The sequence below is a fragment of the Prunus dulcis genome, chromosome 3 (genome assembly GCF_902201215.1).
Source record: "Prunus dulcis chromosome 3, ALMONDv2, whole genome shotgun sequence".
Taxonomy (NCBI): domain Eukaryota; kingdom Viridiplantae; phylum Streptophyta; class Magnoliopsida; order Rosales; family Rosaceae; genus Prunus; species Prunus dulcis.
The window spans coordinates 710,489-738,273 of record NC_047652.1 but is presented as its reverse complement, the minus strand read 5'-3'; the positions used below and the strand labels follow the sequence as shown (position 1 = coordinate 738,273).

The 27,785-nt window shown below is 37.3% G+C and overlaps 4 protein-coding genes across 8 annotated transcripts in view; 2 read left to right on the top strand and 2 right to left on the bottom strand.

The window, feature by feature from the left end:
- LOC117621303 (protein DJ-1 homolog D-like) overlaps nt 1-3,324 on the top strand; it is a 5,249-nt gene extending 1,925 nt beyond the window's left edge. Inside the window, exons 1-4 of one of the 2 annotated variants that reach the window (XM_034351703.1) lie at nt 1,127-1,444; nt 1,686-2,126; nt 2,259-2,621; nt 2,871-3,324. In XM_034351703.1, coding sequence (XP_034207594.1) covers nt 1,250-1,444; nt 1,686-2,126; nt 2,259-2,621; nt 2,871-3,059 — 1,188 coding nt within the window. In that variant the 5' untranslated portion in view covers nt 1,127-1,249 and the 3' untranslated portion in view covers nt 3,060-3,324. Of the gene's footprint in view, nt 1-1,126; nt 1,445-1,685; nt 2,127-2,258; nt 2,622-2,870 lie in introns of those variants that run through there. The other variant, XM_034351704.1, reaches the window with a different exon arrangement.
- Nucleotides 3,325-3,608: 284 nt separating this feature from the next.
- Nucleotides 3,609-13,385, bottom strand: LOC117620860 (cysteine-rich receptor-like protein kinase 2). Its single transcript, XM_034351102.1, has 11 exons — nt 13,080-13,385; nt 12,847-12,937; nt 7,915-7,992; nt 7,577-7,811; nt 6,015-6,421; nt 5,630-5,755; nt 5,345-5,472; nt 4,927-5,140; nt 4,577-4,808; nt 4,221-4,371; nt 3,609-4,107 (listed from the first exon to the last, which is right to left on the bottom strand). The coding sequence occupies exons 1-11, from the start codon at nt 13,383-13,385 to the stop codon at nt 3,793-3,795; spliced, it is 2,283 nt and encodes a 760-aa protein (XP_034206993.1). The 3' UTR covers nt 3,609-3,792.
- On the bottom strand, nt 13,279-14,918 carry LOC117622691 (psbQ-like protein 3, chloroplastic). 2 transcript variants are annotated; one of them, XM_034353453.1, is made up of 3 exons: nt 14,299-14,912; nt 14,110-14,213; nt 13,279-13,321 (listed from the first exon to the last, which is right to left on the bottom strand). In XM_034353453.1, the coding sequence occupies exons 1-2, from the start codon at nt 14,776-14,778 to the stop codon at nt 14,118-14,120; spliced, it is 576 nt and encodes a 191-aa protein (XP_034209344.1). In that variant the 5' UTR covers nt 14,779-14,912; the 3' UTR covers nt 13,279-13,321; nt 14,110-14,117. The 2 variants fall into 2 exon arrangements, with proteins under 2 accessions (XP_034209344.1, XP_034209342.1); XM_034353451.1 differs by lacking the exon at nt 13,279-13,321 and having other exon boundaries at nt 13,755-14,213; nt 14,299-14,918.
- A 762-nt stretch (nt 14,919-15,680) lies between these two features.
- On the top strand, nt 15,681-27,719 carry LOC117620578 (auxin response factor 8). 3 transcript variants are annotated; one of them, XM_034350686.1, is made up of 13 exons: nt 15,681-16,224; nt 16,392-16,612; nt 16,746-16,802; nt 16,912-17,067; nt 17,169-17,253; nt 20,822-20,912; nt 20,998-21,162; nt 21,242-21,364; nt 22,462-22,537; nt 23,011-23,158; nt 24,121-25,115; nt 25,208-25,398; nt 27,208-27,719. In XM_034350686.1, the coding sequence occupies exons 1-13, from the start codon at nt 16,182-16,184 to the stop codon at nt 27,383-27,385; spliced, it is 2,529 nt and encodes an 842-aa protein (XP_034206577.1). In that variant the 5' UTR covers nt 15,681-16,181; the 3' UTR covers nt 27,386-27,719. The 3 variants fall into 3 exon arrangements, with proteins under 3 accessions (XP_034206577.1, XP_034206576.1, XP_034206578.1); XM_034350685.1 differs by having other exon boundaries at nt 16,389-16,612; XM_034350687.1 differs by lacking the exon at nt 15,681-16,224 and having other exon boundaries at nt 16,527-16,612; nt 16,750-16,802.
- Nucleotides 27,720-27,785: the final 66 nt, after the last annotated feature.

The window sequence follows — 27,785 nt, the reverse complement described above, 5'->3', positions numbered from 1 at the left end:
GAATTAGCTCTTATATTTTCACAACCATCCTCCTGCAACTGCGAAATGAGGATCCACATGATATTGCATTTTCTTCTGGGTCAAGCAATATAGTTTGTTGACAAAACCAGACCTCATAACACAAAGCAAGCAGCTTTGCTGCTCTGATGAAAATCAACATGGCAGTCGAGGTAAAATGCACGTGAACACTATTCCAAAACTATCACGGCTCAAAAAGCATGATCTGTTAGAGATAAACATTACATTTATTGATCCGCATGTTCCTTATAGTATAGGTACATTAGCTTTTCTATTGGGCCACACACGTGCTACAATGAAGGCAAGAGGAAGATGAGGACTCTAAAGAGCTTTTCTATAGTATAGGGACATTAGCTTGGAAGCATTGAGCTTTTCTATTGGGCCACACACGTGCTACAATGAAGGCAAGAAGAAGATGATGACGACTCTGAAGAGCTTTTCTATAGTATAGGGACATTAGCTTGGAAGCATTGAGCTTCTTCTTTTTTTCAATCGAAAAGGAAGCATTGAGCTCGAATATTCGAATATTCACAATAAGACAGTGAGTACGCTTCTTTGCACTATATTTTGAATATTTCTCTAATAATTTAGACTATCATTTGCACTCGTAATAAGACAGCGAGTCCACTCCTTTGCACTTAAATTTGTACTCTTTGCACTCAAGTTAGAATACTTCTCTAATAATTTAGACCATTACTTATATTCACAATAAGAGAATAAATCCGCCTATTTGCACTCAAGTTTTAATCATCCTTCAATAATTTAGACTCACTTGGTCCGTCAAGAGAACAAACTCAAGTTTCAATCTTCCTCCAATAATTTAGACTCACTTGGTCCGTGAAGAGAACAAACTCAAGTTTCAATAATTTAGACTCACTTGGTCCGTAAAGAAGACAACAAAACAACGTATCAAACATGGAGACGGTGATAGGCTCGAAACTAATGGAATAGTTATCCGAACTGAAAAGAAGGGGCGAATAGAGAGATGCCACGATAACTGACTGCGATGTGTTGCTCAAATTGCGTGCGACCGTATCGCGCTGACTCCGCAAACCTCCAAAAACGCTTTTGTGAGTATTTAAGTAAGCAAAGCGGAGCAGCTCAAGCTATAACCTACCTTCTTGTATTCAGACTCTCTCCCTCTCTCTCTCTCTCTCTCTGAAAAATCTCTCTGAAAACTCTCTCTCTCTGAAAAAGAAGAAAGAAACTAAAGAAGGAAATAAGAAAAGAAATGGGGAATCCGAAAGGCGAGGTGCAGAGGAGGGTGTTGTTACTGTGCGGGGACTACATGGAAGATTACGAGGCAATGGTCCCATTTCAAGCACTGCAGGCATTTGGAGTCTCTGTTGATGCAGTTTCTCCTGTCAAGAAAGCTGGTGATATCTGCGCCACTGCCATAACCATTCAAGTAGAGTCCACTGACCAGGTCAAACTCTGTCTTTCCTGTCTTTCCGGTTCTTTTTTATTTGTAAACAAGAATATATTTTATAGATTTTATATATTTAATATTGAACACAGTTGTTGGAAAAAAACCTCTGATGAGTTTGAGTTTGAGTTTGAGTTTGAGAGACAAGCAAGACAAAGAAGCTTGAATTCACCTAACCATTACTCTTGTTTTAATATGTGTGTTGTGTTTGGTTTTCTTTCGTGTACCTTTTTGGTTACAGGCTAATACCGAATCTCGTGGTCACAATTTCACACTGAATGCAACATTTGATGACATCGAATTTGACAAATATGATGGTCTAGTTATACCAGGAGGACGATCTCCTGAACATCTTGCTATGAAGGCATCCGTTGTAGAATTGGCGAGAAAATTTTCTGACTCCAGAAAGCCAATTGCTGCTATTTGCCATGGGCTGTTGGTCTTAGCACCTGCAGGCGCTGTTAAAGGTCGCAAATGCACAGCGGTTTCAACTATGAAACCTGGATTGGTTGCTGCTGGTGCTCACTGGGTAGAACCCGATACATTGTCAGTGTGTGTTGCTGATGATAATTTAATTACTGGGGTCACATATTATGGCAATCCTGAGTTCATTAGGCTTTTTCTCAAGGCACTAGGAGGCAACATATGTTCTTCAGAGAGAAGGGTCCTCATCATCATTGGAGTAAGCTTTCTTTTCTGTTTCTTTTATATTGCAATGACAAATATGGGACAAAATATAGCCAATGATTAAACTGTTAGTTACTAATCATCATCATTTAATTGCTCCCCTCCCCAATATTTGTAATATTTGTAGGACTACGCGGAAGATTATGAGGTAACTGTGCCTTATCAGACCCTCAAAGTTCTAGGATGCCATGTTGATGTGGTTTGCCCCAAGAAGAAAGCCGGTGATACCTGCCCAACTGCTATCCGTGATCTTGAAGGGAGCCAAACCTACAGTGAGATCCAGGGACATAATTTTGTTTTAACAGCTGACTTTGAATCCATAGATGCCTCAAGTTATGACGCTCTTGTACTCCCTGGAGGTAAAGCTCCAGAGTTTTTGGCACTAAAGGAGGATGTTATTGTACTAGTGAAACAATTTATGGAAGCCAGGAAACCAGTTGCATCCATCTGCCATGGCCTGGAAATTTTAGTTGCTGCTGGTGTTCTGCAGGTATGGTTCTTAAAGAAAAAAACATAGTTAGTGGTAGTGCTTTGTATTTTGGTTCTGTTGAGCTGATCTGTTGTGACCTATTAACCTCTCAATTGTAAATAACTATGGGGAAGAGGGAGGTGAGTACTCTTTAAAATCGCAAAGGAGATGATATTTTTTCTGTTTCTTTTGATTAGTGGTTAATGTACTTATTAACTGACTAGGCACTTTTAACATGTTATATAATTGGTTCAATTGGCTATATTTCAGGGGAAGAAATGTACTGGATACCCAGGGATTAAGGCTCGTGTGGTTTCGTCAGGGGGGACGGTTGTGGAAGCGGATCCAATAGATCGTTGTGTCACTGATGGAAATCTGGTTACCGCAGCAGCGTGGCATGGCCAACCCGAGCTTATTTCTCAGTTGATGACATTGCTTGATATTCAAGTATCATTCTAGGCACCCTTTACCGGGTCTGCTGCTTCAAAGTAATATATGTAATTCCACAAATGAATAAGAGAATAAAAGAAAAGTAAACATAGTCAGAAACTCCGTGTAATTCAATAAAAGAATAAAAGCATATGTTAAGGTGATGTGTGTATCTGTGAGGGAACAATGATGCTCTGATTCTGCTGTATATGTAACAATTGTGGATGGATCTTGTATGTTTGTAACTACGTATTGTTGATTATGCTTTTTATGGAAATCCTTGAATCTGCTTTCAGATCTAGCGTTTACATTCTTAGTTTAATGATTAAAATCTAGCTGTATTTCGAAAAAAAAAAGGCTTCGGAGAATGCAAATGATCCCACCATAATAAGATGCCTTCACTATCTCCTTGTGTTGATGGATAAAGTTTTTTTCACTCAAGCCACCCAAACTCTTTCTCAACTCTTAAGATAGTTTCTTCTCCACTTCAATTTTATGAACCATTCATGTAAATATCAACAGTTATGCAGTATTATTGAATACTAAAGATTTAAAGTAAATCAAATGTTTGGCATACATTTGTGCTTTACATGAAAAACCAAGAGGAATTCAAACAAAGAAAAAGGAGTGTGAAATCACTGTTGTTAACAATCCTAGTAGACATAAAAATAAAAATAAAAGGTCTTTGTTTTGAAACTGAACATCGGAAGGAAACTTCCAAATTTGAAGTACAAGAGTTGAAATATACTGCTTTAATTAGCACTTAGCGACCTGAAACTTGAGAAACCGATACGGTGGCGTTGGATGTGGAGGAAGCAGTAGAGGTTGATGTGTCTCCCTTCACTCTCTTATCAGAATCAACAAAAACAGGCCTAGTGAGAGCCCTATTCTCCAAGGAGCTAGTGCTTTTAAGTAGAACTATAACTTCAGACATTGTAGGCCTTTGAGCAGCTGATGGTTGAGTGCACATCAGAGCAATTTCTATAATCTTCTTTACATCTTCTGGTTTGTATTCATTTGGATCCAGATTTGGATCCACCAGCTCCACGTGCTTGCCATTCTCATACAGTTTCCATGCCTAATCATTAATGTGAAAAAGAAATAAAATAAAATAAAACATGTCACAATTCTAAAGTAATTAAGCAGAATAGAAATCTCAGGGAAGAATTATATATAGAGTTTGGAAGTTACCTTTTCAAGTAGAAATTCACCCATAGCATCAGATTTGACTTCACTGCTCTTTTGGCCACTTATGATTTCAAGGACAACCACACCATAACTATATGTATCCACCTTTTCTGACAATTGTCCATGAATTGCATATTCAGGTGCTGTGTATCCCCTGTCAGTGTCACACAAGATCAAATTAGTGGAGTCACCCTAGTGTACCGGCCATGTATATAGTAGATTCATATCACTTTTTGTGTGCGAATAGAACCGCAAGTAGGTCAAAACAAAAGATCGGTATAAACATTGTACAAGAGTAATGATCATATAGATCTCCAGCAGCAGTTGATGCCTGTGGGAATTGAAGTACTTTAACTTACAATGTTCCAGCAAATCTGGTACTAAGATGAGTCTGATCATCTGGTAGAAGCCTTGCCAGCCCAAAATCTGCAATTTTTGGCTGGAAACTATCATCCAAAAGAATATTGCTGGTTTTTATATCTCTATGTATGATGCATACATGAAACTCCTCATGTAAATAGGCAAGACCCCTAGCTGTACCCAGGATTATGTCATTTAGCTGTTTCCAGTTGAGAGAGCCTCTTTTTGGACCTATTTCCCATGGAAGAAGAAGAAAAGAAACAGATCTTTAAATGAACAAATAAAACAATAAAATGTATATGTAAGCATACATTTAGAGGTATAGCTGAGCAAAGAAACCTAAAATTACCAAATATGAATCTGTCGAGGCTGTTGTTTGCCATGTATTCATATATGAGAAGTAACTCTGGTCCTTTGCTACAACATCCAAGAAGACGAATGAGATTCCGGTGATGAACGTTACTTATCAGCTTCACTTCGTTTACGAAATTTGCCTTTGCCCTGTCGGATTGGAGAATTGCTAGTTTTTTAACTGCAACTATTTTTCCGTTGTTTAGAGTACCCTGTCCAATCATGTTGTAAATGAACATTAGGGATTATATATTGAGCAATAAAATGAAATATGCCCATGGATATCAAAAGCTTGACAATGCAACTTTCCCATTTTTTTCAAAACTTTATGCATGTCAGAAAAGAGTACACCATATTCGACCGTACCGTACTGAACTGAACTAAATTATTTTAGAGCTCTTTAGCATATAATTTACCTTGTAGACGTCCCCAAATCCTCCTTCTCCAAGTTTGTTTTCTTCACTGAAGTTTTTTGTTGCTGACTTCAAATCTTTATATTTGTAATTCATTGGTCCTTGCAACTCGGTTGCACCCAAAATATCACCTAAAAATGAGTAAATTTAAACAATTGAAGACATGTACGAGCAATTTTTTTTATGTTATATATATGTAAACATGGTTAGAGCTGGAGCTAATTGAATAATAGTATATATGCAAGAGGAAATGCAACTTCGAATTCTGTGGTTGTGGCAGAAGAATACCTCTACGAGCAGCCTCGGGCTTTCTTGAAAGCTTAAAATAGAGAAAAACTCCAACAATGAGAATAAGAAGACCTACACCTCCAACTACGACTCCAATAATGATGGCTTTCTTTCTTGAATTGCCTCCTGCCAGATAATATATGAAAAACATTATGTTTTCGGGTACTTCCAAATTAAAGACAGTACTTTACGAGTACGCATAAAATTGTTAGGAACATCAAATCTATTCACCAAATGACGTAGTAGGTAACAATACTTCATGTATCCAAATTCGGATTCACGTAAAGCCTAGCTAGCTTATATATTTCTAAAAAGTTTACATGTAACGATGACACATTATTTAATGAACAAATTTAATGACTACATGATAAAAGTTTATTCTTACCGGTTTTTAAGAAGGACGCTATGTTCGTAGTCTGGTTGAAAGGGAAGAAAGAAGTACTAGAGTACCTCAAGAAGCACCCGGCATCGACGGCCCTGCCATCCGTATCAGGCAGGCAGCCTTGAAGGTTGGCGTATGCCACATTCAAGCAATCTTGGCAACCAGTCTTGCTGATTGTCTCAGCACATTGTGCCACACCATATACTGTTTCATTTCCACTACCACTAGTAACAACTTCATTCTTAGTTGCTGCAAAGAAACCGTTGATCTTTGGTGTTGCAAGTTGGAGATCCACTAGCAATTTTCCAGCAGCTGCACTAAATGCGGTAGCTTGTGATGCAGTTTTATTGCTACAAATCCCTACATTACCAGGAAGGGTAGTCTGGTCAAAGAACCCAGCGCTCTCGTACCTAAACCAACCAGACAAAAGTTAACAACGATGTGACTAACTTTAGCAACACGCTATGTTTATTTTTCTTCCACTGCCAAATTTCTCTTATTGGATTATCGTTTAAAAAAGAAAGAAAAAAGTGACTAACTTTGGCAGTACGTTTGGTTTCTATTGTCAGCGTTTTCTATGTGTCTATAGGTTGCCGTCTCTTAATTTGTTGATCAATCTTCATCGACAATAATCATCGACGGCAACTTTGACTAAGCTATCGAAATTATTTCTCCAGTAATATTATTTACATTTTTTAAAGGATTATTAATTCATAACCTTAGGCCTCGTTTGTCAGGGAGGATTAGACTAGACTAGGCTAGACTAGACTAGCAAAATGGCTATATTTCATGTACAATTAACACGTAACATGAATATTGTTGTCTTGGAGGATGGAAGACTATTTATAAAAATTTGATGACTAAAAATTATCCCTCGTAAATTAATTTCCGAATTTTCTTACATATAGTTTCCACGATAATCTTATAATTTCATAAGACCCACATCATCATGTGAGAATTAATGTTAGAACATGTCTCTATTATTTTTTGTTAACGACTTTGAAGTCAATTATCAAATTTTGTAGCTACGACTTAGTGTTGATTCAATGAAGTTATGATTAAACTTGTTTTTGGTCAACGATCACCATACCCGTTTACTGATCAGGCCAATCTCACTAATATCTAGCTCTATTGGTGATATTGGCTGACAGCAACTTGGAAAGATGCTAGGCTGCCACGACAACGTCGACGACCCTAGGAAGGATGCAATATGTTCCAAGTATATTTGACTTCTTCTAATTCTATACTTTCTGAATTATAACACCGACTGCCAATTAGGGTGAGGAGCCATAGATTTTTAGTTCAATATTCTAGAAAGGGTTAGGCATTATTATGTGGAGCAGTTGGAAACTTTGGAAAATAATAAGGGCACGAATGTCATTTAGTTAAGCAATTATTAGAATGAGAAATAATTGAATTTGAATGAGAAATAGCAAGACCTGATAGATATTAATGCATTTGTGTTTTGTTTCCAGCAAGTGGGTGTATCTAGTTGTCATTTAATTTAGAAAACAAATAAATATACAAAACTAAATCATGGAAGAGTAGTAGAGACCAGGGTGTACCTGAGGAAGCAACCGTCGTAGATGACACGGGCACCGTTCGCAGCGGAGCAGTTGCGAATTTGGGACGCCGCGGCAGAGAAGCAAGCAGCGCAGTCAGCCGCGGAGAGGTAGTTCCTGCACTGCACCATGGCGTAGACGGGATCCGAACCCCTGGCCTGCTGTGCCGTGGCAAAGTGGGTGCTGTTTTTGTTGAGCTGTGTTTTGAGGTCTGAGAAAGTGGCGTTGAGATTAGTAAAATTTAAATATCAAGAAATATGAAGATTGAATATAAACTTCTATTTAAATCAAAGTAATTTACATTGTAATTTTACAAGCAAAATAATAAGAAAGTAACAAACTTTCAACAAAACATTCAAAACTATCCACAACTCTTTCTTCTTGTTTCCTCGTCACAAAATAAACTTCAGATTCAAAACCTGCAATAGATTCAAAAAGAGGTGAGCATTACATGCTCAGTAGGGGTCCTATGTCTTATGTGATTAGTGAGATTTATAATGTACAATTTATGCAATGCATGAATGAACTTCAATTTTTTTCCCAACTCGTTAATCTATATAATAGGACAAGCATATATGTATGTCCCATACCATGCATTTTACCACTGTGATTCCGATAAACTAACACACATCTCAATTATCCCATAATTCCCCTTTTGCTAGTCATCTTGTCTACACCATTGATCTCCAAGCCCAAATCACTCAACTGACAATTATACCGCCAATTTCCAAATCTACTGAGCACACGGGCTCGCCTAAACTTGGTCCCTACAATGCTCAGACTCAACTACACAAAAGAACCTTCCCATTACCCTCTTTTCCATAATTTTTTTATCAACCCAAAAATTCCAACCACCACCGATAACATATGAACATGTCAATATTAATCAAATTATAATGATAATTGACAACATGTAAACACCCAATATCAAGGATAATAATCAAATAATATTACCAAGCATAATATAGTGTTCACAATATTTAATTATATCAATTTATGTAAAGCTTCCTCAAGAAAAAACCCCTACCTCAAATTCAAAGCTATTGTATAACTCCCAATTACAAGTCCAAATACTTTGAGCTTCTCCAAAATTTCAATATACTTCAGTTCTCACCCTTTTTTTATTTGTCTACGATTTTAGGAAACTTAAAGCAATTGAAGAACCTATGATTCATAGGCGAATGAGCTATCATTTTTAGCCTAAATCGTATTTTGAACTAAAACCGATTTTTCATATTTTGATTTTGTGGGAATTTGATTCTCTAGTATTTTTATTTGAATCCAAATAGAGGGTACTTCCTTACTTACATTGTAAACTTAAGTTAAGTAATATTTATTTTTATATTACTCCATTTACTTAAATGTTGAAAATGAAAATAAAGTAATCTGCACCGCGCTACTGACTGGGTTAATATTGAAAATAAGTTAAATATATAGGTTTTTTTTTTTCTTTAAAAACCATGCTAGGCTACAGCCAACTGGAGCACTTAGTGTGGTTCTACCCATGCCTATGAAACAAGGAATACTAGGTAGTGATATTTATAGATAGTTAAAGTCGGCAAAGATATAGATGTAAACTTAATTTTGTGCCACACAACTAGTCTATAGGATAGTCTATAAGTTCCTAGACTACTTGGGTGGCTTGAAAATAATCTGCCATCCCAAATAGCCTTATGTGTTGGCTTTTGTAGAGTGCTTAGTGAGCACTCTCCAATTAAGATTATATATATATATATACAGTCCCTTTCTATTGAGGGATTCCTCAAATAATTTTATTTGAGCGACGCCCTTTAGGGTACCCTACAATTTTTTTTTTCCAATGATTCAAACCATCTATTTTTTAGATCTTCATTCATAGATCATTCTTAGAAAAAATTAGACAAATCGGAAACCGTTTCGACATCCAATTGTGTCCTACAAAATCAATGAGCACGGTGCTTCAAGAAAGTACTAAAATTTCAATAACTCAATAGAATGGTCAAATGATATCGGATTCAAGTGATTTTTTGTAGAGATGATCTTTGAATGTGGATCTACAAAATAGACAGTTTGGATTAGTGGAATACAATCCGGAGAGGGACCTACAAGGGGTGTCCCTCAAATAAGTTTATTTGCAGTATCCCTCAATAGAAGCTATATATATATATATATATATATATATATATACAGTCCCGATCTCTTGGACCACAGGAGTCCAAGAGATTGTGGTCACCCACCGTTAGATATTAATCCAATGGTTCAAAATGATATATATAAATGCAATATGACATAAATGATTATTACCCGATTCAAGTCAACCGTTGAATTTACATCCAACGGTGAGTGACCATAAATCTCTTGGACTACAGGGGTCCAAGAGATCAGAACTGTATGTATATATATATATATATATGAATACCTATTGTGCTTACACCTCATGCCAACATATCCCACCTCATGCTTTAATTGGTTTTGAGGACTCCATAAAGCAACACGTCAATCTTTAACAGAAAGCTTAGTAAGCAACAAAAACCTTTCTAAATGCTTTTGTAAAGTGTGTGTATATAATAAATATATTTTTTTTTTTTTTAAAAAAACTGAACTGAATTGATATGGTTAAAACCATGCAATAAGATTTGATAGGCTTATCCTAGTTTATGTTTAGATTCACGTAACTTGCCATACAACTAATATATAATCAATTATATAGTTTTGAAAACTAATAATTATAAATAATTAATTTTATGAAATATTAATATACATATTTAAAAATATGGGGTTTCGCAATAAATATATATATATATATAATATATATTGCTTCTTTTTTAACACATTTATTTACTACATTGCTAACACCTCTCTAAGACAACAAGTGGGTCCCACACATGCATTAGAGGAGTCCAGTCTATTAGAGGAGAACGACTTTCATGCATTACATTTTTCAATCCACAACAAACTGAGGGATTTGAGGTTGTCTGAGCTTGGAATAGTCTCTAGATAAGGACAGTCAGTTATTCTTAACTCCTCAAGAGATACAGGGCTCTGTAGCACATCCAATAAATTCCTGAAATTTTGACAAACTGGATACGCAGAAAACGAAGACAAGTACAAGATTCTAGGCCACTCAGTATGCTTACAAATCCTTCACGTTTGAAAACTCTCAATTCATGGAGGGATGCGCATCCCTGTAAAGTTGGAACAGACTCCAGTTTTTTTGCAGTAGCTTATAGACAACTCCTCAAGACATGGAGGGGTGTAGAATCTGCCAATGATAACATCCATCACACCTATGAATCTCCAATTTGCGGAGGGATGTCAGACCCTGTCTCATTTCCAACTTCTGAAGAGAGGTCAAGTTTTCTTGCCCACTCCGTAGGCTCGATAGTTCATCACAAGCTGTAATATTCAATTCGTGGACGGGACCACTCGGCAGGCTTGACAATTTATCACACCTTAAAATCTTCAGTTTCCGGAGGGAGGGAAAATTGACTACCTTCTTAATCTAACGCATAGCCGCGCGGCTATACTTTTAAATTGTTATATTTTCGAGTATAGCCGTGTGGCTATACTTTTATGAGATTATAATTTTTAAAGTATAGCCGACCGGCTGTACTGTTAAAATATTCTATTCATCGAGGATAGCCGTGCGGCTCTACGTTTAAGATCTTCTATTTTCGAATATCGCCGCTCGGCTATACCTGTCTTCATGCATTTCACACACAACACATGACATATGTCAAAAGCTTCTTCGAATAATGTATACATGCATGAACGGGCATAAAGATAAACTGAAAAGAAGAGGATTGATGGAGATTTGCCCTGTTACAGATACTTCTGAAAGATAGTGAAAATAACCTGAATGGGCTTTACCAGATTTGCCACAATTCTGGTGTGATAGGGTTCCATCATTCATTCCTATGTGTATTTCCAATGTTTTGGTGAGTTGTGAACTTATTATACAACAGGAATTTTGGACCTCACGTCATAATAATCTGTGATTTTGGACCTCACGTCATATATATATATATATATATATTAATATTATTCCTATGTTGGGTCACCTGGATATCACCACTCTTGGGCCTAATATATAAGGTGGTATATGCCGATACTGGGTGGCCTTTGAGTGTTTTTTTTTTTTTTTTTTTTTTTTTTTCCAGTAAGTTTTTGTGGTTTAGTTATCAATATCTCCAATACAGTCTGCTTTATCTTCTTTTGGAAGATAAAAGTATAGTGGAGGGCAGGTTATTGTCTTGAATATTGTCTCATGCTTCTATTTATGGGACTTGTGATCCAAGTTCTTGCAGATTTGTAGTGTATGCTACTTAATTATTTAATTATTGAAGCTGTGTTTGTTATTGCAGGACATTGCCATACGCAACCTTGACTATACATTTACGGTATCATCACAAGCTACTGCTAGTGCTTCACCAGATATTCTAGCTAACCTTGAAAATATATTGGACCTAAGGTCATCTGAACCATGGAGTTACCGTCGTCCCCCCAAACCCACAGCTAAAGCGAGCTTGCTGAGCTTGGTGTTCCAGTTGAGACACCACAATTGAAGGCATCATCTTCAGTTCAGCCAGATGGAAAAGGGAACAAAAGGCTTTCACCCCAAAATCAATTGGCAATGGAAGGAGTAGCTAAACTCCTTATAAGCCCTTGCCATGTTTCTCAACTTTCCAATGTGAGACTTTTTACTTTCGCATTCTCACAGAGCTATCAAAAAAAACAGAGAAAGAACAATAATATGAAGTTAATTTGTTAGGCACACAAACTGTCATGATTCAATTAGGTTTGAAATTGGATGATTTGTATTCACATAGAACTAGAATATTTATACAGGTGGTGGATACTTGGTCTCCAAGTACATTCCTATTTGGTTAGAATTAACTATTTGGTATAGTGACAATAATGTTGCTTCCCTGAGCTGAATCAAGTTTTGTCAAGCAACTCATCAAATTGCTCCATTTTTGAGAATGTTCATTCCAAACATCATATAGTATAAGAATATATATTTTTCCTTTCAAATTTTCTTGAAGGTTTTTAAGCAGTGCATCATGACTTGTGATCCCAACCCTTGTTGAGTTAAGGGATTCTAGCATTCGACTCAATATAGAATTTACGTCAAAAGTGTCAGAGACATATTTTCTTATCAAAGTGTCTATTTGTCTCAAATTCATTGTAAACTGAGTTAGCCAAAGTTGCCTTTCCTAGGCCTGGCATTCCAACAATTGCCATAATCGAAACATTTTCTACATTTTTGGAGTTGATCAAGGTTGTAATTATACTTGACACAACCTCCTTCCTTCCAACGATGTTTTCATCTTTATCTAAGAATGAGTTGGTTTCTCTGTCCCCTACAATTCCACGAGGGACGTACTGCGTTGTAGCCATAACATTTTTTGCAACTAATCCAATAACAAATGCTCTATTCTCCAGATTCACCAAGGATGCATTTATGATCTTAATTTTATGTGCCATTTTAAGATGAAAAGCACTGGGATAGGAGGGTGATCAATACCTTTATGTGGATTTGGTTTCGGAGCCCTACTTTACTCCGAAGATCTTCATATTTGAACTCATCCAACACATCATCAGCATCATAAGCTATATGTTTAAGTTTCTTCACCCACTCCTCTACCGCCTTGCCCCGACCTTGCGGTTGCTCGACAGCATCACTTAAGATATCTTGAATCATGTTCAAAGATTCACTGAGCCTTGTCAGCTCTGCTTTGAATCCCCAGGCAAGATTGAATTCTTGAGCTGCAAGCGAAGCCACCTTCTTCAGTATTTCCTCAGCAGCAAAAGTAAGGAAAATTTCCGCCATGCTTACATAGTGCTTAATCGCCAATTAGCTAGAAGACAGCAACACAAATTACGAGCAGAATACTACTAGCAGCAGGTAAGCTAGAAGACAGCAAACAAGCTGTAGGGTTGAAATTGCTGCCTTATTATAACTTTGAAATTTTCAGAATAATTGAGGACACGCATGCCTGTTTTTCTGATCTCTTATATACGACTCTATGCGCAGAGGATTTTATTTTTATTTTTATTGAGAGTGGAGGATTTAAATTTCGGATATCTTTCAACGTTGGAAAGAAAGTACCAGTTGGTGTAGAGGAAATAAAAATATGTGGGATCTAGTTTAATTATATATAAGGTAATCTAGAAATATTACAATTGTAGAAGACGGTGACTTGCACAGAACAGAACCCTCAGTTATAACTTACAATTCTGGTGTCTGTCTGACCCACAGGAACCATTCATCCAAGAACGAGAAAGTCATACTCAACAAAAGAATTACGGTTTTACAATTTCGGCAAATGAAGCCTTATGAAAGAGGATTGCATCATAAAATAATGATCCTGTTGTAACAAGTGCTTTCAGCAGATTGATCAATTTCTATGAAGGATACAAAAGCTTACTCATAAAGAAAAATAATTCGTTGTTAACAGACGACCTTAAGTGGCTATGCTTCATCTAATTTCCTACACAACATCTTTTGATGCATATAATTTGCAGGGAAGAAAAATAAGGAAGGGAACAATTACTTGATACTTTATATTCTAGATAGCATTTGATTCAGAAGGGCAACAATGTTCTCATAGCATTGTCGGATATATGATGCATCTTTATCCCTAGCTGCATAATCAAGCTGCAATGCACAAAAAACTTGGTCAAGTCAATTGAAATAATTTTTCAAGTCCTATGTTTATTGGGTGGAAATGGCAAAAACTTACTCTGGTCACATTGTTGAAGAGGTCAGAATAAAGTTTTCTCAGTTGGGGCCTCTCATTTGCAGGTTTTGTTTGAATTAGGGTATAAATGTCCTGTTTCAAGACTGATGAGCTCTTCCTGAGAGCTATTTGTACTTCTCTCCATGACTCTAAATCTATCAGCTCTTTCACTTGTAACAGAGCTTGTGCATGCCCTTTGATTCCACTCTGTGCCTCTTCAATTGTCTGACCAGGTGCTACCAGTTGCAAGTCAAATCCATTTGCAGCTTCAACAAAAATTGCTTCTTTCGCCGCCATTAGTGCCCAACTTACTGCTGCTATTGCCCCAATTCTTCTTTTGATATTGAATTCAAAATCCTTCAGTGGCTTCTCCCTGAACTGAAAGGATGGTTTCAGGCAGCAAGAAAATGTGGGGTTGAAGTGTGGTGGGTTTTTCGGTTGCACTATAGCTGATTTGAATGCCATTGTTCTTGTGAGCTTCATGTACAAAGAATGAATCAAGAATTAAACTTAGAACCAACCTGGGATTAGTAGGGGATTGGAGAAGATTAGAGAAGAAGATAAAGATTGGGATTGGGGATACCGTGGAGGAAAGGAGAAGATGGGTGGGTTGGAAGATGGAGAGGAACAGAGAGCATATGAAAAGATAGAGAGAGAAAATAAAGCAGAGTGGGAGTGGGATAGCTTGAACGGTTAGTGGGGCTGAAGTTTTGGGCTGGGCTGAGGTTGAGACCAGGTTGGGCTGAGGACAAACAATATTACTTGGGAATTTTAGAAAGAAAAAAAGAGTTGGGTAAAAAAGACGATATAATCACATAAATGCCACACAAATTGATATCTACTCAAAGTGCTTGGGTAAATGCCACGCAAACTTGAGGTTCAAACAAAAAAAGGTTATAATATAGCTGATGGGAGTTAGATCAGTTGTTTAAAGTAAATGTGCGTTTTTCTTGCACCCGAAGTCGATTTCCTTTCACACATATTTAGAGTAATTAGAACATCACTTGTTAAAAAATATATATATAACGCCCATAACATTTTTTTTTTTCTTGAGTTGGGTAGGATGGGTCATTTTTCTTTTCTAGTATGATGATTTTTTATTGTAGTATGAATAATACGATGAAGAGGAATTTTTTTAAAAAATATTACGTAACACTTTAAAACATAGTCCGTACTCTGACAAGGACCACTGAAGTATGGTGGCACATGGCTGCTGTCACATCAGTCTCAGAGTGGACGGTTAAGATTAAAAAGTACGGATCCGTGGACGGCCGAGATTAGAGCTTTCCCATAACGCTCCCAGACTCTCTCTTCTGGTATGAGGTCCAGCTCGGTCGGGACCCTTATAAGAGGGGAAAGAGCAAAGACCATCACTCTTTCTCTTTCTCTTCTTCTCTCTCACTGTGAGTTTCAACTTTCAAAGCAAAATCTTCCTCTCTTCTCTTTCTCTCTTTCTCTCTCTTTCCTTTTCTCTTTCTCTCACTTTGGGGTTTGAATCGAATGGACAGTGATAGACCGGAAAAGGAGGAAGAAAAAGCTTTTTACTAAAACAACCACTTTGGGTAGTCTCTCAGAGCTTTCTTCCTGCTTCAGCTGTTGCTTGTTTCCATGGCGATCTCTTAGAGCAGAGCATGATGTTTCTATGGAGGGAGGGGTTTCCTCCATTTGGGGCTTCAATTTGGGACTAAGTAGGAAAAAGGATCTTAATTCTGTCGAGCATGTTCAAGAAAGGGGGTGACTTGAAGCCAATAAGTAGCAGTAGTTGTCAGTAGAGCTCATTTTCTCTCTTTGATGGTTATGGCTGGTTCTGTAAAATTAGGGTTTTCTATTATGGTTTTTATATAGATAGAGAAAGGTTTAAGGTTGATATTGATAGTTATATTGATATGAAGCTTTCAACATCAGGGTTGGGTCAGCAGGATCATGAAGGTAACCCTATTTTAAAATTTCCTCATATTCTGCTTTTGTTTATTATATTTCTGACTTCTATGTTTAACTTTTCTCAAATCTCAATCATTACTATTGTTGTTGTCATTGTTATTGCTTTTTTAGAATAAAAACAAAAAAATTAAAATTGAGCTTAAAAATGACAGCAGCCGGAGGAGCTGAAAAGAAGTGCTTGAATTCGGAGCTATGGCATGCATGCGCAGGGCCTCTGGTTTCCCTGCCAACGCCTGGAACTCGTGTTGTTTACTTCCCTCAGGGCCACAGTGACCAGGTTGCTGCCACTACTAACAAACAAGTTGATGCCCACATACCAAACTACCCGAGCTTGCCGCCCCAGTTGATCTGTCAGCTGCACAATGTCACAATGCATGTGGGTTCCCTTTGTCTTTGTGAATTTTGATTCAGCTACATCACTCTTACTTGTTTATTTCTTCTAGAAGAAAGAAAGAAAAAAATGTTAAAAATTGGAACACAAATGGAATTGATTAAGCATTGGATTTCAGGCAGATGTGGAGACAGATGAAGTATATGCCCAAATGACATTACAGCCTTTGACGCCAGTAAATTATTCTTTTCTTTTTCTTCTTGGTCTTTTTTGGGAATTTGTTGGAGTTTTAGCTTAACATAATAAGTTGTAATGTTGTTGAAACCACACACATTCTCACACAGCAAGAGCAAAAAGAAACATTTCTTCCAATGGAGTTGGGAATTCCAAGCAAGCAACCCACAAATTACTTTTGCAAGACATTGACGGCGAGTGATACTAGTACACATGGAGGCTTCTCTGTTCCTCGTCGTGCTGCCGAGAAAGTTTTTCCTCCACTGGTATTTCCCTTCTCAAACTCTTGTTGTCTGTTCTATTCTTTTATTTGACCGTATTTGGTTGCTGATATTTTTTATTTAAACCCCTTTATTGTATCGTGCAGGATTTCTCGCTACAGCCACCAGCGCAGGAACTTATTGCCAGGGATCTCCATGATGTTGAATGGAAGTTTAGGCATATTTTCCGAGGTAGGATCTGGCGCATTTCTTTGTGGCATTGCATTTTAGGGCTTTTATATTTCACTTTTCCATCTATTTTGCGTAATGTATAATTTCTGCATTAAGTTAGGATTATTTTTGAAAAAGTTCAAAATGCTTCAACTGCCAATTCTATCAGGATCTATTCTTCTGATGACTTGCAACATAAAACTATAGTTTTCAGAGTCATCATGTGCGCAAGACAAGCACATATTTGTAGTTTCTCATCTTATGTTATTTACGCAATGGAAGAAACTTTAGGTTACAATCATTCATGTAGCTGCAGGATCAATTGGGTTGTGAGGTTCTTGTTTTATAATTTTGCTCATGCTGTCTTAATGGTATTAATACTGATTTCGTGGACTAATCCACTTATTTGTATATGCATCTTTTCATGCATAGGTACTCTTCCTAGGATAGGATCTCTCTCTGTTTAAAACATCGATGTATAACACATGCAGGTGTTATACATATATCCAGTGGACTAATCCACCTATTTGTCATGCATCCTGTATTTTGACTAGGTATCGTTATAGGATTCTGTTGGACTCTGTTTTAACACAACAATGTATAACACAGGCATGGTATATATGATTAATTCTTTGTTCATAAATGAGATGTTAGCCAAATTTTCTATACCTCTGTGGGACACCGCATTAAGTTCTTTATTACTGTATTGCCTTCAGCACATGCATCCCATGCCATATCATGTTCAACAATGGTGCATAAAGCACTTAAAGTGTTTATTAACAATGTGCATAAATTCCTGGATGTTTCACCTGCTCCTACCCTTCCACCAATCCCACTGAATATTTTAGTCCTAAGTGGAAAGCAGCAATGAGATAATGTATGAATAAAAAACCGCTTCAGAGGAAAGCAAAATCTTGAAAGAGACAGTTTAATGTAATGGACGCTCAGTCTCCTATGAATATGTTGAGGTCACTAGACTTGCCACTCTGGTTAAAGTTGTCTTGAATTATCTTGGAACAGTATTTTTGTCGATGAGACGTTCTTTGGTCAAATTTCATCTACCTGGTGTGGTCCCTGACAGAGTTTAGTCACCTGAACTGGTGACATATGAGGAATAAATTTGTTATTCTTGGGCAGAAGTACATATGAAGAAGATAAACAAGAGGACATATTGCTATTTTGTTCATGTTTACAGTGTTTTATTGAGTGATCTCCTTTACCTTTCGGATAATCCAGCTTACTGACGATATTAATCATTATGCACAGGCCACGTTTTCCACTTAATGAGTGATGTTTTCTTGCTAGACTTTTGTTGCCAGACTGTGAATCTGGACCACACATTCAAGGAAAAGTCAAACGGATCAATGAATTAGGTTCAGAGTGTGGCAGGAGAACTTTGCTCCCATTTAATAGAGTAATATAAATTTGTGACATTTAGAAACCTAATAATCTCTTGATAGTGTCAGCAAGGTTGATGTAGTTGTTAATATTATTGAGAGAATAAATGGTAATGATATTTGACCAGTGGTTGTTGGATGAGATATTCCTTGTAGCAATATCAAGGTAAATTACTAATTAGTAATGAACATTATGGTAGATAAGAGAACAAGTAATCCATGTTGAAGCCTTTTGGGGAAGTGCTGCTAACATTGGCTGTATGTTGTGAGTGAAGGCTTTATTTGAAGATGTTTGACTGGCTGTCCCAGGTGTTAACTCAATAGACATTGTTGGTCCATTCCTTAACAACTTGAGCTTTTGAGCTCTAATGGTTGTCTGACTCCAAGTAGTATAAGTTGGTTTTCTTTTCTTTTTATATTTTTGTTTTCATGTTTCACACGGCCAGGTTCCCTGTTAGATTTGTGGCACTTAGATAACACATATCTTCTGAGCTGTGGTTGCTCTTTATCTTTGGATTCATCTTGGATGAGCAGTTCACTGATCACTGCTGTGTTGACAGTGCTAGATAGATTGGCTCTTTCTGATATCAGTGGTGCCCTTGCTGTTGGAGTAGTTGCGTGGAGGAAGCAGTCCATGACGCCAAACACCGGAACTTTTGCTGGTGTGTGGGGGCATGTGCTGCAATGGTTCCAGATGACACATCCTGGAAACAAGAGATCTACATGCTCTGATTCTTATGATATCTATGTTTGGGAAAGAAATAACTTATGATTAGATTGGCATGTACGACATACACGATTTTGGCAGTGGTACATGTAGTTTGCATCAGTGGTGGATCTGAGGTGGCCCATGGCTAGGTTCTGTTGAATATGTGATGCCTGGAATGGTTGCAAAAATGATGAATTGAATTTGGGCTTTAACAGTTGGCCAGGACAAGAATGATATGCAAGAATGCTCTGATACCAAATAATACTTCTCAAAAAGTATAGAATAGAGGTTTAACGAAGGAAAGAAGAAAAAAAATGGAAAGAGATCAAGGAGGAGTCTAAGAGAGGCAAAGTCGGATAAAGGCAATTCTTTTTATCAAATCAAAGTATGTGAGCCCAAAAAATATACAGGACTTCTAAGTTCTAACCTCCATATATAATGGGAAGATCCAAAATATTATAAAATAAAGTCAAATAAATAGTGAAATACTAATTATAGTAAATAAGATATAGTTAAAATAAACCTAGTTTATGAGTTTGTACTCATGCTTAAGATATAGACAACTTTTCTTCTTGCTTGCTTTCCATTATCAATGCCTCCACTGTTATGTGATTGTAGAATACCTAAAATGTCAGAAGTACAATTTTGTAGGATTATTGAAGATAGATATGCTCTATAAAGCAGAATATCTCTTCTCAAAACTTGCCTCAAGAGTAAGTGCTGAGGTGATGGTGTTGGTATGGATTAGTGGAAACATGAGCAAGGATAAAATAAGATAAGAATCTGGTTAATGTTAGTGAGGGCACAAACGTGTGGTGAAGACCAGCAAGTGCTATGGGAGAAATTTGATTCAAGTCCAAAGTGCCATAATGCTAAAAAGAGGATGAAATGCATGAGCAGAACATGTTGAAGATATGATAAAGGGATATAGTTTTATTTTCCATCTTTTAGAGTTGTATTTTGTTGTATTTACTTGCTACTTCCCAGATTGCGGGTTCCTTATCCACTCTTTGTAATTAGCATTCCTACTTTAATAAAATTATGTTTCTCTTCCGGAAAAAAGGGATATAGTTGTATAGGATTAACAGTAAGAGATGATCTGTGTAGTTGACCCAAATTATTTGGAATTAAAGCTTGGTTGAGTTGAGTTTATGAACACTTGGGAGGGGATTGCATAGCCAGATTTTACTGTTGTTTGTTCATAAGGTTTTTCTTTTGGTAATTCTATATGAAACAGTTTTAAATGCAATTTGTTTCAAATTGTTCTTTGATGGACGTGCTTAACTCAGTTGTACCCTATCCATATCCCCTTCTTCTAATATTAATAAAAACTGGTGATCTCTATTGCTGAAAGTACTTTAAAAACAAATTTTGCTACACTGCTGAGTGGATAATGCTGTTATATGTGCCAAAGTGGTCCACTAGTACTTATAAGGAGATGCTTGGAAAAACTGACCTGTTCTATATCTTGTTCATCTTGCAGGCCAACCCAAACGACATCTTCTTACCACAGGATGGAGTGTGTTTGTTAGTGCCAAAAGACTTGTTGCAGGAGATTCTGTTCTTTTTATTTGGTATATCTTTCGTCTTCTTTTTTCCTGTGATTTCTGTATTTGCATGTAAAGTCGTGCATTAATATTCTGGTAAATCCCATAATAGGAATGAAAAAAATCAGCTTCTTTTGGGTATTCGCCGTGCCACTCGACCGCAAACTGTGATGCCGTCATCTGTTTTGTCAAGTGATAGCATGCATATTGGACTTCTTGCTGCTGCTGCTCATGCTGCTTCAACTAATAGTTGTTTTACAGTTTTTTATAATCCAAGGTGGCAAAAGAGTCTTCCAGATTTTTGTTTTCCTGCAATGCTTGTATTACCTTTCTGCTTATATGTTTATGATGTCCAGGGCTAGTCCATCTGAGTTTGTCATACCCCTATCAAAATACATTAAAGCAGTATTTCACACACGTGTTTCAGTTGGGATGCGATTTCGGATGCTATTTGAGACTGAAGAGTCAAGTGTCAGAAGGTATCATAACTTTTCATGGTTAACTACGGTATTAGTATTGTTAACCTAATGATCACTTATGTCATTTGTATAGGTTTCTTGCAACTGTAGAATCATTTATTGCTTGTTTATAACTTACACATAGCATAAGTAGTTTTTATTGATTTTGGTGCACATTTCTCTAGAATTAAACCACCAAAAGATCAATATTTTTTTATTGGGTATTACCCTATGTTGCACGGACACGGGGACACGGGATATGGGGATACGGAAAATATATAAAAACTAGGAAACTAACATGGCAATTGAAAAATAAATAAATTTATAATAATGCTTTTATATATTAAATAACAGTCATGATCTCTTGGACTACAGGGGTCCAAGAGATTTGTGGTCACTCACTGTTGGATGTAAATTCAACGGTTCACTCACTCTTGCACTTCTTTTAAGAAATTTTTTTGAACCATTAGATTAATATCCAACGGTGGGTGACCACAATCTCTTGGACTCCTGTGGTCCAAGAGATCGGGATTGATTAAATAAACAAACTGTTCATGTTCATACTTCAATTTATAATACCATAAATAAAACAAAGTACTCATGTACTTCTCATGATTCATCCACATAATAATTAAAACCACACAAAATAAATCATAAATTTATCTCAAGTACCAAGAAAAGAAGAAAATATAATGAAAACTAAGAAAAAAAGAAGAGAAGAAAAAGGTGGGGGAAGTTGGGGGAGAGAGGAAGGGCTGAGAAAGTAGTTGGTATAAGTATAAAGAGTTTTGAAATTATAATTTTAACCCCCCCAGTTATTTTAAAAAATTTCAAATTAGTCCCTCAGAAAGTTTCAATAATTGTGTTTTGACCCCAGTTTTTGCCGTGTCTGGACCATGGGTTGACTGTGTCCAAGTACGTTGACTCTGTCCAACGCGTGGCCAAGCTGTGTCTGAGTGTCCGACACTCCAACACTTTAGCTAATTGAAGTGTTCGTGCAACATACCTAATACTGAGGCAACAAGTTCATATCAGCAAACATAGATGTTTCCTTATGCGTGTTGCATTGTTATACTTAGATGTGCACTATTGACATATCCAATGCTTGTCTTGTCAAGGTACATGGGTACAATAACTGGCATAAGTGATCTGGATCCTGTTCGGTGGCCAAATTCTCATTGGCGGTCTGTCAAGGTAATAGAGCATAATTTTTCTACTGTAGTGCAATAAAGTTTCCTTCCAATTATCTGTATATGACTCCACTTCTAATCCTATATAATGTAGTAGGTAGGACAGTATCTGGTATTGTTTGATGAAGGATAACATGACCTCTGAAAGACAGAAAAAATCTCCATCTACTTTCTCTGATTGTGCTTATTATACAATGACACCAACTTGTCTAGGATGCTGTTTCATGCAATACTAGAACGTACAATAAAAAAGGGGAATTCTTTATGGTTCTACAATTTTTTAATTAACCTGTTTCCACTCATCAAAGAAGAAAATGTGGATATGAAAGAAAGAGAGAACAAAAAGTTGTTACCGTGTTCCTTTTTTTATGACTGGTGAATGTGTAGATCCGTAACAGGATTCATGAGTCCAGACCATGTTGTTTCTCCCTTGAAAGTAGTTTTTATATTTAATATATTGTTCTTTCCTATTTGTAGGTTGGTTGGGATGAGTCCACTGCAGGTGAGAGGCAGCCCAGGGTATCGTTATGGGAGATTGAGCCTTTGACAACTTTCCCCATGTACCCATCATTGTTTCCCCTTCGACTAAAACGCCCTTGGCATCCTGGGGCCTCATCTATGCAAGGTAAAAGCTATATGCTTGCTGATTATTTGGTGCCTTTATCTTCAGAAAACCCAAATGCAGTTTTCAATTTATTTTTTCTTGCTTTTGGGGTTGAGTGGATTCATCTTGATACGCTTATGCTTGATACGCTTATTCTTAGTGTGACCCAGTTGAGGTCAATTAAATTTCTTTATGGAGAAGTGTTAATTTTAAATTTCAAAACTGGTTCAGAAAAATACTCTTCTTTATGCATGTACTGATGTTTAGTGTTGATAATATTATTTGGTGCCTTTATCCTCATATCTACTCCATGCTTTTGTAGTCTCTCACTGAGGCAACAATGATTGGGGACAGGTTTTTGATTAAGTCTAAATCTTTTAATTTTAGCACAAAACTGACTTTAGGGAACAAAGATCGAGTATTTGAATGCTTTGGTAAGCAAGAATGTACCTAGGCACAGCCATGCAGGAAGGTTGAGGAAACTGAGAATGGCAGGATACAACTGACAATATAGGAAGAGACAATAAGATAGTAAGAGTCTAGGGCTGTTGAAAATCACACGCATATTATTTTTCTCCATTCAATATGCTGTAAGTTTCTCATGTTAAGAATCGTTGAGTTTTTAGGCATCATCATCTCATGACTCTCGTATAAAATACATTGAGCAAGAAGGCTGTGGCACATATTGCTTCGCTTTATTCCAACATAAGACGCAAGCGTTTCATTTTCCAATGAGATAAGCGTGACCCATTTAGAATTCCACTTTCCATGGTTTCAGTCAAGGTAGTGCCATTTTATATGGTTTTGGTCAAACTGTGGTATTTCATTGAAACACTATATAATTCACTATAAAGGCAGACCATGGTGTTTCCATTACCCCGTCATCAGGTTGTCTGTTAGAATTTTTCCATGAAAGCTCACTCCAAAGGTGTATTAGAGGCCCAAATAGCTTAAATTCTATTCTGTTTTTGTTGTTACTGCAGATAATAGAGATGAAGCTAACAGCTTAATGTGGCTACGGGGGGGAACTGGAGAGCAAGGTCTTCACTCCATGAACTTTCAACCTGTTGGTATGTTTCCTTGGATGCAACAGAGAGTGGATTCAACATTGATTGGAAATGATCACAATCCGCAGTACCAGGCCATGTTGGCTGCTGGTTTGCAGAATCTAGGAAGTGGAGATCAGCTAAGACAACATATGATGCACTTTCAGCAGCCCTTTCAGTATGTTCAGCAGCCGAGTAGCCACAATCCGATGTTGCAGTTGCAACAGCAAATTCAGCAATCAATCCCTCATAATATTCTGCAGGCACAATCACAAGTTTCACTGGAGAATCTGCCTCAGCACCTTCTACAGCAACAATTTAACAATCAAACAGAGGAGCAGGTGCAGCAACAGCAAAACACCTATCATGATGCACTCAAGGTTCAAACTGAACAGCTCCAACAGAGTCAACAAATGAATGTGCCATCTTCATCATTTCCTAAAACAGACTTCAGTGATTCAAACACAAAGTTCTCAGCATCTACTACCCCTAGACAGAACATGCTTGGTACACTTTGTCCTGAAGGGAGTGGAAATCTTTTAAGCTCATCCAGGGCTGGTCATTCTATGCCAACTGAGCAGTTACCTCAACAATCTTGGGCTCCAAAGTATGCACATGCACAGGTCAATGCTTTTGCCAACTCAATGTCATTTCCACCATTTAATGAGAAAGACAATGCAGTTGAGCAAGAGAATTGTAATTCAGATTCCCAGAATCCTACTCTCTTTGGTGTTAATATTGAATCATCTGGACTTCTGTTCCCCACCACAGCGCCCAGTTTTGCCACTTCTTCAAATGATGCTGACATGTCAATGCCATTAGGAGACTCTGGATTTCAGAGCTCTCTGTATGGTTGCATGCAAGACTCGTCTGAGTTGTTGCACAGTGCAGGGCAAGTTGACCCACCAACCCCAAATTGTACATTTGTCAAGGTGTGAGATGAAAGTAATTAGGTGTTTTTGTTCTTTCAATTTTCTTGCATTTTTCAAATTGTTGGACGGATGATACTGTGTTGTTAGTGCAGGTTTACAAGTCAGGTTCGGTTGGCCGCTCACTGGACATATCCCGGTTCAGCAGTTACCATGAGCTGCGAGAAGAGCTGGGGCAGATGTTCGGAATTGAGGGGAAGTTGGAAGACCGTCTTAGATCAGGCTGGCAGCTTGTATTCGTTGACAGGGAGAATGATGTGCTTCTCCTTGGTGACGACCCATGGGAGTAAGTTCTTGGTTCAGTTACATATAGCTGGTTTGCCATTAGATATTTGTATGCATGGAGTTCCTCTCATATCCGAATTTAATCCTTGATCATTACACTAATAGATATCCTATAAAGAAACAATGACTAAGCTAATGGAATATGGTCTTCGTCATCATTCAAACATAAAATAATTATTGGATCAGGTCCTAGTAACTTACTTTTTGGGAAGAATTGAAAAAAGAAAAGAAAAAAGGAACAAAAGAAAAAGATAACTGGGTACCTTGAGAAGGGGGCTTAGAGCTTCTGATGATAAGTGGGATGCACCTTAGAGCTCCTGGGTTGTGGTTTGGGAGCTGTGAAAGAGGGGAATGGATTTTGGAGAATTTAGTTATGGTTTCTTAATTTCTATTTGGTCTTATGGTTTCTCCTCTTTATTTTAGCAACTCAGGCCATTTGGCATGGGCTGTTAAAATTTTCAAAAGCCCAGGCCAAACAATGCCATTTGGCCTAAGAGTTTTAAGAAGAGATTGGTACCCAAGCGGTGCCTCTCGTAAGACACAGGCATGAAGATGCCGCCTCAAGGTTCTCCTTTGTTGGTTTTCCTTGAGGTGTGTTTCAAGGACACCATTAAAAACAGAGAGTTCAAAATCTTATGATTCTTTTAACAGTGCTAAAGCAACAAAAGTTTTTTAATTTTATGATTATTTTGGCTATACTAATCAGAAAACTGGGGACCTTTCTGTTAAGTCTTCCTGAACAGTAAATGGTATAATTTAAAGAGGCTGTTGCATGTGATGGGGAAAATGATTTGGTCCTAATCTATTTACACCATTTTTAGCGTTTTTTGTCCAGGAATTTTCTGGATCAAGTGTTCACTTATTACAAGACATACGCATGATCTGCATGTGAAAGAAAGTAAAATGGACTACATGTAAAATAGAAGATTCAGTTTATGGAGGATGTGGACTATTTAACCTTACAAAATTACCCTATGCTCTTGTTCAACTCAACAAAATTAACCTCATAATTTTTTGGTGGAATAAGTGAAGATGTTCTGCCTTTGTGTTGGTAACAGATGAAGGAAGGGTAATACAGCTTAAAGCCTAGTCAACATCTAAACTCCAGGCCCCCACTGTAGCTAGATAATCTTAAGTTATATTGTGTATATTTTTAAAGTAAAGTTTTTCTTTTGATTGAAGTTTTCTGGGTAAAAGTTAGCCAATGATGCTTGCCACAAATATTGAATCAATTACAGGCTTTGTTACGTGCCAAAATTTTGTCTATAGGTGAATAAAGAAAAGACCTTCACTTAGAGCACTAACACATTTGAAATTGTGTGTATTACACAGTAATTTTCGATATTTCCATTTTCCTCTCTCTTTATTTCATATAGCGAGTGTGCAAAAAATAAAATCTCACTGTTAAACCAAGCCTTAGAAAATCTGCCTTGTTTATCTTGGTCAAAAGGGAGCTTGAGGACTGGGGAAGCGAATGGGGGAAGAGAGGGATGAGGGGAAGGGTGAGGTTGAACTATTGCATGGAAGTGCTGTACCATTGGAGCTATGAGCCTCACACAGATAACCTGGATGTCAAATTACTGGTTTACTAAAATTTTAAAAGAAGAATTAGAGTGGTTTCATGTTGATGTTGAATTAACGTTGTTAATCAAAGAAGCACCAAGAATAATTGAAAACTTTCTTTAGTCTTCACTTCAACTTTCCTTTTTAGGTGGTTTCTCTAGTTCATTGAACTGTCCTTATAGTAGGGAACAATTAGAAACGGCATTTTTGGGAGTATGACTAATATATGAAATCATATGATATGCAGGTCATTTGTGAACAATGTTTGGTATATCAAGATACTTTCGCCTGAGGATGTACACAAAATGGGGGACCAAGCAGTTGAACCCTTTAGCCCGAATACGGGTCAAAGGTTGAACAGCGGCGGCGGCGAAGCTCAAGACATTGTTTCCGGGCTCCCATCTCTTGGCTCACTTGAATATTGAACTTAGCTAACTGTATGAAACACTTCCACGAGTTGGTTCTAGTCCTCTTACAAAGGGAGAAACTTCCAGTTGAATGTATATGCTCAATCTGGTGCTCTCTCCCTCTTTCAGCGTGCATTTCCATCAGTATTATATGACTTATGTTTTCAGAGACTGTTTAGCTCTGATGAATATGATACGTGGTTAAATTATGTTTGAAGTTTGGAACTCAGAAGAGATAATCATTAAACGTTGAAGATTTCTAGCATTGTATCTTTTTTTTTCTTTGGTTCCAGCAAGGAATTTAGCGTCAAGAAATTAATGGATTGTGAAGTGCAGCTTTGTGGATGTGGCATTATTCCTGATCTAGCAATTTTTCCCGGTTGTCTGATGAAAAATACTAGAAGCACCACACCTGCGA